Below are 10,041 nucleotides of genomic sequence, written 5' to 3' on the forward strand. Positions count from 1 at the left end.
CCAATCAGCACAAATAACATGGACACAGAAATAGAGGCCCAAACAACTGTATTTTCATTTCACATCACTGTGACTCTCAGTTCCCCAGGGGAAGAGGAGCAGAGGTCAGCCAGAGAGGAAGGTTCGTGCTAGCCCCCAGCCATTCTGCCCCCACCCAGGCCAATGTGTGCCCATTCAAACCCCTGGATGACCCTGCAGCCTACTAGGCCGGCTTTAGTCCACATGCTCCTTATGACCTCTGGGGCCTCTGCAGTGGCTGGGGCATACAGATGGGTGCAAGTGGTAGAGCCTGGTGGGGCCGAGGATGGGCAGACAGACCTCAGGTGGGCCAGTTTCCAGGGGAGGAGTCTGTTGCAAGGCGGGGGCCCCTGGGATGCAAACTGGGCCGTCACCAAGCCCGTGCTGGGTCTTCCGAGTGAAACAGATCCGTGCACTGGACCAGTCTCCATTGTCTCAATAGACCGGCAGTGCTTCTGAGTCCAGGGAGGGAAACCACCGAACAGTGACAGGCCCAGGGCCTCCAGAGCCATGTGGCGAGTGTGTAAGTGTGCAAGTGTGAGTGGGGAAGGGGCTGGAGGGCTGGGGGCTGGGCAGCCTCCTACTGGACTCCGGGCCTTTTTTCCACCACTGGACAGAAGAGAGCTAGAGCTTGGCAGCCTTGGCGAAGCCCACCCTGTTGTTGTCTCTGTCAAAGACGGTGTAGTAGCGGCCAATAAAGACGTCACCCAGGATCCAGAGAGGCCCGCTGGGCGGAGGGATGTCCATGCCCATGAAGCCGCTCAGGCAGATGGTCTTCCCACCTTGTGACACCTGTAGGATCACGGTGGTCATCACAGGGCCTGTCCACCCCGTCTCCAACCCGCAGTACTCCGCCCACACCCACTTACCTTGAGAACATAGTCCTCTGCGCTCAGGGTGTAGTCACTGCCTCCAAGCTTCAGGGTGACTGAGGGCAGGCTGGACACCTTCTCACAGGGGATCATATACTGCAAGAACAGAGGAGCGTCTGGATGCAGTGCCAGCAGCCCTCTGCCACCCACTGGCCCACCAGCCCTCCTGCCACACTCACTTCGCCCTGGATCAGTGGCACAGCCCCAATGGCCTTCTGCAGCTCCTTCACTTCATCCACAGGGCCCACGAGGAGAGAGGTGCCCGTGTCCACGATAGCCTCACAGCCCCCCTTGCACAAATTCAGCCCGTTGCCCACCTCCAACCTGGGGGCGGAAGAGCATGAGTTCCTGCACTGGGCCCCAGGGCAGAGAGGTACTTGGGATAACAGGGGGTGTAGGGTAATGGCCTGGCCCCAGCTATAGCCCCTGCTCAACCCCAAAGCCACGGGCTAGTAGGTGCTGTAGTCTAGGTAGGCCAAGAGAGGGGCTGGCCACACTGCCCCAGGGGTCCCATGTGCCACCCTTGCCCCAGAAGTATTCCAACTCACTGGTCCATGTGGACCTGCCAGTAGGCCTTGCGGGTGACATTCAGGTAGGTGAAGGAGCCCGTGTAGTACTTGCTGTCAATGCCGCCCAGCATTAGCTCCCCGCCAGGTTGCGCAGTCGGATCCCTGGAGGAAAAGGCAGGAAGCAGTCCTCATCTCACCCCAGGGCAGGTAACCCCTGAGCAGCCACCAGAGAACTGGGTGGGCCAGGGAGGGAGGCAGGAGATGGGCTTCCGAAGGAAGATGACTCAGAGACAGAAAGCAGCACTTCTTCCTGGGGAGGGAATCCAATCCCAGACCCTATATAGCCTGCTCCCAGTAGGAGAGAGCTGGCTGGAGCTCTGAGGACCTGAGGCTTAGCCATGGGTGGTCAGATGAATGCTGCAGGGCAGATAGGGAAGCGTCAGGAGGCCAGGGAGGGCAGACTCTTTTCTGCCCAGGAAAAAACCAAGGGAGGCTTCAAGGAGGAGGCAAGGAAGGGCAGAACTCTGGGAAATTGAGGAGTGCCTTGTTCCTACTCTAGAGCTTTTGTACTTGTTGTTCCAGAAACAACCTATACCCACACCCTTGTGAGCTCCTCTGAATCTGTTTCTCTCACCTCCAGCTCTAGTCTCTTACCTAGACTCTTACTCACAGCCAGCCAAGGTACCCTTCAGCGGAATGTGGGCTACTTGCTTCCGGCTTTGTGCGGTCTATAGCCGTAATGCTGAAAACTTTTTTTTTTTTTTTTTTCCAAAACATTGGGGAAAATCTGAGCTTTAGCATGCAGTGAATCCTAGGAAAAGTGCTCTCCCAGGATTTTCTAACATCTTCCTGGGGTGTCCCTGACCACACTTACCACCCTCCTCCTGGCTGGTGCCTGTCCAGAAGCCCTGCCCTTCCCCCTGGGGCTTCTCCTGCCTCCAGCCTTGGCCTCCTGTCTTTATTTCTGAAATCACAGGTGTAGAAAAACCTGACCGACACCTTGTCCCTCCTTTTTTCCGCCCACGAGCCTGCTCTCCTGAGCCCTGGGCCTTGCTGACTTCATTCCTGCCCCCGCCTAGTAAGCAGTCAGGGCCTGAAACCCTGCCTGGCAGTCAAAGGTGGGTCTTAGCCTGGCCGCCAAGCTCATGGACCTCTCTTGCCCCGAGGGAGGGAACTCTCTTTATCTTACCTTCTCCCCTGCACCTACGGATGATTCAGGGAAATGACCCCAGCTCTGTACCTGCACCCTAGCCTCCCGCCAGCAGCTCTGCCCAGAGCCGTTTTGCTAAGAAACAATCACTGGCCCGGCAAGAGAGAAAAGAACAGAAACTGAGCCAAGGGTGGGGAAGACAAGGTTCAGCCACAGCAAAAGGCTCTGGATAGGAATTCTGCCAGGAGGACCCCAGGGCTCAGGGTCCGGGTTCAGGCCTAGAGACCTGAGAACAAAATGGACGTGAGAAAGGTAACCCTGGCTAAGACAGCTCTGGAACTGGCAGTACCTTGGGGCAGGAAGCTGGGAGGCAGATCCCAGGCAGTGTGGTATGTGGCACCCAGCCACCTTCCCGTGTCTGCAGCTCCTGCCTAGGACCCACAGCACCAGTGGGAAGAGAGGAACTCAGGTCCCTTGCAAGATCCACTGACCAGGGGTCTCCATGCTAGACAGCAGCTGCAAGTGAACCCTCTGTCTTTTTTTGTCTTTTTGTCTTGAGATAGGGTCTCTGCTATGCAGTTCAGGCTGGCCTTGAGCTCACTTTGTAGCCCCGGTTGCTCTCGAACTTGCAGCGATCCTCCTGCCTCAGCCTCCTGAGTGCTAGGATTACAGGCGTGCACTACCACATCCAGCGAAATCTTGCTGGCAGGAAGGTCTCCAGTTTTCCCTTTAGGCCACAGCATCTTTGGGCAAAGCCCTGGCAGCTGCTTTCCTTCCACATGGAGACTAGGATTCTGAGTGTGCTACAACCTCTGCCTCTCAAAGCCAATCTAGGCCACCTTCCTGGGGAGGCCTTGTCATAGATCAGGGCTCATGGCTATGTCCGTTTTGGGCCATGAGCAGTCCCAGGCAGGACATCTGTCTTCCCCATAGGAAGCATGAGGCAGACTGAACCAGGAACTATCATCATCCTAACCAGGTCTAGTCCCCACAGGAAGAGAGGCCACAGCAGCCTGGACCCTGAGAACTGGGCCCTGCCCAAGTGCTGCCCAGCTGCAGACCCTAACATGACACAGCTTTCTCAGGAGGCTTTTTGCTTATCCATGAAGGAGGTTCACTCATACCTCTCAAAACACCATGAGGCCAGAGGTCAGGTGCTGGGGCTGCATGCCTGGAGGGCGGGTATAGGCTCCAAGCCCCACCCCAAGTTTCAGCAAAGCTGAGCCCAGGAGAGCCAGGGGAGAAGGAATGGGAAATTGCCTGCTTCCTCTCCCAGCCCACCTGTTCAGGTAGAAGGAGAAGATGTTCTTTTCCACCAGCTTCTGCTCCATCAGGTTGTCAAAGACTGGCAGGACGTTGTTGACGGAGATGCGGGGGTAAGCCATGCCCAGGATGCCATCAAACTTGGCCGCGATGAAGGTGATGCCTGGCTGCTTGACAGCCTCCCCAAAGATCTGCTTCTTCACTTGAAGGCTGTCTGGGTTAGATGCGGTTGATTTACAGGGCACCTGTGGGACAGGGCAGGGGTCAATAGGCCATATATGCCAACTGTGTGTGAATACTCATCTTGTGCACAGGTGGCCCCAGCTATGAACCCCAGCTCAGCGACATCCCTCATCTTACCCAGGATGACCAGGCAGGCAGGGAAACCATGAGCCAAAGGGCTGAATACAGCCAAACACAGCACCGGACAGGGATACGGTGTGGGGGTGGGTGGTATCCTCTGCCTTCTGCCCTTGAGTTTGGGGACAAGATGCTGAGCCTGAGCCTGTAGCCTGAGAGGATAAGGAACCCGACAGCTCCCCAGCTGAGGCTGCAGAGAAGAGGTGGGCAGAGCAGGATGTGGGGTGGCTATGTGGGGCTGACAAAAGCGGGAGTGGATTGGGCAACATCCTGTTCAGTTGAGGACCCAGAAAGAAGAAAGACCCAAGGAGATGCTACAGACAGATCTCTGGGTGTGCAGGACTGAGCCCTCTTGTTCCAGTTCAAAAGCACAGGCACAAGGCACCACCAGCCACTGGAAGGGCCCTGACATCCAAAACACTCGCTCTACCTTGGACCTCAAGCAGCAGGCCCAGCTGAGACATCTGTCCGCTTCCCTGCCCTCTCCCATCCGGAGATGGCCCCGTTGCCTGCCCATCCCCCAGATCTGTGGCCTTGCCCCATACTGACTCAGGGGCGCAGTCCATGGCCTCTCAGCCTCTTCTTGCAAGATCCTCCACCTGCAGGAGACCTGACAGCTGTCCCCTGGTGGCCCGCCCCTCCCCTCTATGCTTCTCCCTAGACACCTCTCTTCTAGCGTCCTTGGAGAGGTGCTTTCTGGCACATTTCACCACTTCCAACCCCTCAGCCAGGTGCAGACACCCACTCTATACCAAGGGCCCTGGCCCAGATGCCCCCTCAGGCCTGGCCCTGGACACCTCGCTGGCTCTTTCAACTCAATGCATTCAGAATAGAATCCCATCCTCCCAGCCAGGCCCACCCCCGACACCACACCATACCACACCCAGAGAGGAAGCCTGCCTCCCATCACCCTCCCATGGGTGCTGCTGTGTCACCAAGGCATGGCCATCCTTGCCTGCCCCAGTACTGTCCCTCTACTCATCATCCTGACTTCCAGGGAACCGGGGTCTTTCCATCCTAGAGGTTCCTTGCTGCCTCTTGGTCTGCACAAGGCAGGGTCCCCACCCACCTTCCCCACAGAGCACTGGAGCCTTCCTGTCCTAGCCTTCACTTAGATGGTACCTTCTGCCTAGCAGACCTGCCCCTAGACTCTCCTCGCTTCATGGCCTGCTACGGGTTCTCAAACTTAGCAGCCCCACCCCCAGAGCTGAGGTTGGCCTGGGCCCACCACGCCCTTACCTTCAGCACCAGGTACACAGAAGGTAAATCCTTGGCCATAGCTGACACCTCCAGCCCCAGGAAAGGTCCTGGAGACTTACCGACACAGTGTCCTGGCTCAGGTACCCAGAAAGGCTACCCGAGCCATAGTGGATGTCGAAGGTTGAGCCGTTCTTCACGTAAGTGCTGGACTTGTCACTGTGGTACTTGTGGTGGAACCCTGCATGGGGGCGAGAGGGCATCAGCCTGCCAACCACCCCACCGTGGACCACCCTAACCCACCACAGGGGCTATGGTCCACCATGCCAGGGATCCCCAGACTGTGGGCTGTGACACCCGCAGCCCTGCTCTCAGACCCACAGGTGGGCCAGCTCATAGCTCACTCTGGACTGCACCAGCTCGGTCCTTAGCCCTCCTGAGAAGCAAGGCAATGGCCAGCACGAACAAGTTCACCCAGGAGTGGGGTGCCTTGGGGCAGGGCAGAGGAGCCAGCCTGTCTGATGTGGTTGAGAAGCCAAGCACACATTGCCCAAGAGGTTTCCCAAGGTAGGGACACCTATAGGTCCCAGGCCTGCCCCATCTCCCTGACAGCCCTGCCCCTGTACACCAGAAAGGCTGGACTTCCTGAAAAGAAAGCAAGCGTTCTGAAAAGTGGAGTGGACACGGCTACTTAAGGTTTCTGCCTCCCTGACCACAGGCCCCTGAGCATGGATGAGTGCACAGGGCAAGCAAGGGTCAGGGCAGTGACAGCTGGGCATCTGGAAGGGGACAGGGCCCTTGGTCTCCCCTCTGGGCACTGGGGTGGGACAGGGGGCAGCAGGAGACAGGGAAGACTCACAGCAGGCTATGTCGAGCATATTGCAGTGGGAAGAGGGGACCCACAGGTTGGAGGAGCCAGTGTCGAAGACGACCGTGAAGCACTGTGCCGGGGTTCCAATGCCGATCTCCCCGTAGTACTGAGCCTGGTAGGAGCAGTGCGCATCAGTGTGAGGAGAGGCATCCCAGCTCTCCACAGGGCTGAGAGGGACCCTGGCTGTCGCAGGCTGCAGGGACAAGGGCCCTGGAATCCACTTTCACCTGCTGCGCCTGGCAGTGGTTTGTGGCAGGGGTGGAGAGTGGAGGTCTTAAGGAAATGGCTCCAGCCCCAGAGCCCAGTCCTCAGGCTCACAGGTTCGTATGGTTTCTCTCCCCGGGACTGCGGCCTCCACCTGAAGGATGGCAGGGCCAGGCAAAGACCATACTATTCAGAAAATGAAGCCAGAGGTCTGGCCTGGCTCTTGATCTGGGCCTAAGTGCTATAATGGCTGGCCTGGTAGACCTCACCACTGCCTGGGCTCTAAGGACCAAAGAGGGGCAGACTTCCTCCCCAGGCCAGGCATGATTCTGATGGCCTCAGTTCCTATAGTCTGGGGTCAGCTGGACCCCGCTTGCCTGGCCACCCTGTTTCCTGGGGGGTGAGGTTCTGGCACTGTCCACACAAGGCCTTGGCTCTCATTCTACCAGTCATCCAACTACTTGGCCCCACAGAGCAGTGACTACAGACTCCTGACCAAGAGAAGAGGTGGGGTGACTCAGCAAATGTCTGTGTGGAAGTGTGTGCACGTGCTCTGAGGGGACTGGGACTGGCCAGTAGCCCCCAGGGGAGGTGGCTCCCCACGTTCTCCAGAGTCACATGCTGCATATCTCAAGCTTCCTGTCACAGCTAGGGCTCTGGCCAAACAGGATAGAGAGCAGGGTCACCTTCCTGCCCAGGGCAGCCATAAGCTCATACTAAGGGCTTTTGAGACTCACTCGGAAGCGGGGTCTTAGGCTACTGAAGAGATTCCGGTTTTGGCCCTGAACCTTCCCCTAGAGGTGGACAAGCCTGGCCATGCCCAGTTTGCTATACGGCTTCTAGAACATTCCAACCTGGAGCCTATTTCCATCTCAAAACATGGGCACAAGAGCAGCTGCCTACCACAAGACAGTGCGGAATGGATTACATATACAGTGTTACCCCAGGCCTCCTGCAAGACAGGCAGGAAACAGAGGCTCTAGTTACACCCAGGCAGGCACAAAGGCCCAGGTCTCACATCCCACAGCATCTGAGACAGGGTCAGGGCAGGGCTGGGATTGATCTGAGGCCCCTTTGTGCCCCACTGTCCTGAGGATTAAACCCCACTATAGCTCTGAGCTGGGGGTCAGTGCTCAGGACATACACGAGTCATCCCCAAGGTGCCAAGGCCAACCCTGAACCCTCCCTCTCAGCCCCAGCAAGGGGATCCCAGAAGGCGGAGTGAGGCTGAGGCGGGGAGGGTGTGGCCAAGCACACTGCCACCAAACAGGGATTCCAGTCAATTTCCTGACTGTGGAGCAATAAGGCAACTTTTACCTCTGGTTTACACAGCCGACACCCCACACTCACACCTTCAGTGCATCCCTGCCCCAAACTCACATCCATGTAGTTTTTCAGTTGCTCGGGAACCGGCCCCGAGGTCTTGGCGGACAACTGTGGTGAGTACTTAGTCAAAGGACCATTGGCAATCAGGTCTTCCACGGAGCCCCCCGCCTCCGTCATGGTGCGGCGAATGGACTTGAACTTGTGCAGGGGAATTCTGTCAAGATGGGGTGGGGCATGTCAGAGAGCGGCCCTAGACACTCTTTTCATCTCCCGTCCTAGGATACCCAGGTAGGGTAAGGGCAGTCCTCTAGCATGCTGAAGACCACCTGGGGACCGCCAGATGCCATCAGCTGCCTCTGAGGTAGGTCCACCTGGATATCTCTGGAAATGTCAAACTCTGCATGGCTTAAATCAAACTCCTGCCCTAAACAAAACCTGCAGACCCAATAGCCCCCAAATCATGACCCATCACCAGCAGGGGCGGCTCAGGCCAAAGTCCTGGAAGGCCCTACCCAGACTCTGCTCCTGTTCACACCCTGTACTGCACATCTAAGGTGGAGGCCCGCGTGTCCACATCTGCTGCTCCCCACCTACCCTCAGTCACTCCAAAAGCCCCACAGAAGCCCCTGCTGGTCTCTAGTCTTTGTGCACTTCTGGTCTCATCCAGGATGGTGACCAGTTGAGTCTGGCTAAGGTGTTGCCTAGCACCTGTCACCTCCACCTGACGCTCTCTGTGGCATCTACTGTACCTGGTCCTCTGGCCACATCTGCTCTCCAACCGGACTCCACACTGAGGTGGCCCCTTTAGGCCTGCAATGACAGCTGTGCCTGCCTGACTTTCCTGGTGGACTCTCCTGGCCATCACAGGAGTTTCAACACCAACCCTAAGCCCTCCACGTTGACCTCAGCAACCCTTCAAGAGCTGCTTCCCAAGCCCCATTTGCATCTATGTGCCTCACAACCAAGTACATCCTGAGAGTTTAACAACTGCCCCAGGGCACAAGAGACTTCTGAGAGTCCTCCATAGGGCCCCTGGCACTCTGGCTCAAAGCATTCCTCCAGAGGCCTGACTGTGGTGGCCTTGGGGGTGGGGTCTGACCTGTGCAGAAGGGAGCTGGTCACTGCTCAGGTAAACACTGGAGTCTACTACCATCACACAGCAGAGTGAGGGGTTCCTGCCCCACCCCTTGGGGTTGCTGGCCTCCTTAGTCTTGAGTTTGCTCCCTGGAGAGCTCCTCTGAGCTTTGTAATTGCTGAGTGAACCATCTTCCCTGCCCTAGGAATTTGAACCCAAGGTCAGTGTTATCTGTCCAAGGACAAGCTCTAAGATAGGATTCTGCTTAAGAATTGGGAGCTGGGAAACCCAGATTCTGGCCTGGGAGGGGCACACCTTCCAGGCATCTGGGATATACAAGCCATCAGTCCTCTGAGACCCAGGATTAGGTGTGAGGGGCTTCCACTCTTCTGCCCCGCCAGGAGGAAGCACGGGATTCTCCTCCCCACTGTTATCTCCCTGGAGGGGAGGCCTGAGGGTGGAGCGGGCCAGACTGGAGCTCACTCAGGCCTGTGCTGCATCCTTCAATGGCTCCAATTGAGGCTACCCGCCTCCAGGCTGCAGCCCACGGCCTTTGGCAAAACTCAGTCCTTCCCAGCTCCCTGCCCCCAGCCCGCCCAGCAAGCTCCCAGGTCCTGACAGCCCTATGACCTCACCCACCCACCTGCTATAGGCACAGGGCCCAGCAAAGTGGAAGGCGGCAGATGCCTCCCCCAAAGGCCCACCTAGCACAAGAGGCAGATCCCTAGACCTGAGGAGGGCTTGCCCACCCTGGGCCGCCTCCTTTTCTCTGAGACTTGTGGGATTGTAGGCTTGGGACCCAGGGGCCTCTTCACCCAGGGCCTATGGAAAGATGTCTGGAAAAAACTGGAGGATGATGCTCCAGTTCACAGCTAGCAAAGGTGGTCCCCAAGAGGAAAGTGTCTTGTCCGTATTGTGGAGGCTCCAAGACCTACTCTCCTGTCTCCTCATCCTCCCCAGTCCCTGAGTACAGACACTCTAGTCTTCCTATTGTGAATGCGCACTGACCCTGGGAACCTGGGTCAAGCCTGAGGCCTGGCCACCCTCCTGCCTTCTCCCGGCCCTCAAGGCCGAGCCTAGGTGGTGCAGGCGGAGGACTGAACCCAGCAGTTCAAGCTCAGGCGCCCGTGGAGAGTGGGCGCTGCAAGACGTCGCGCAGGGTACAGGTGTTTGCATTCGGCACGGGGGACAGGGAG

The 10,041-nt window shown here is 57.6% G+C and overlaps 1 protein-coding gene across 1 annotated transcript; it reads right to left on the reverse strand.

The window, feature by feature from the left end:
* Nucleotides 1–31: 31 nt before the first annotated feature.
* On the reverse strand, nt 32–7,984 carry Ctsd (cathepsin D; the record flags this gene model as incomplete). The annotated part of the gene is given in 8 exon segments (XM_005384179.2): nt 32–810; nt 888–986; nt 1,070–1,214; nt 1,439–1,561; nt 3,831–4,057; nt 5,492–5,610; nt 6,229–6,352; nt 7,825–7,984. Coding segments are annotated over 8 exon segments (1,165 nt in total), but the record flags the coding sequence as incomplete, so codon positions are not given.
* Between the last annotated feature and the right edge of the window lie 2,057 nt (nt 7,985–10,041).

Source organism: Chinchilla lanigera, unplaced genomic scaffold, assembly GCF_000276665.1.
Source record: "Chinchilla lanigera isolate Chin_1 unplaced genomic scaffold, ChiLan1.0 scaffold00021, whole genome shotgun sequence".
Classification (NCBI taxonomy): Eukaryota; Metazoa; Chordata; class Mammalia; order Rodentia; family Chinchillidae; genus Chinchilla; species Chinchilla lanigera.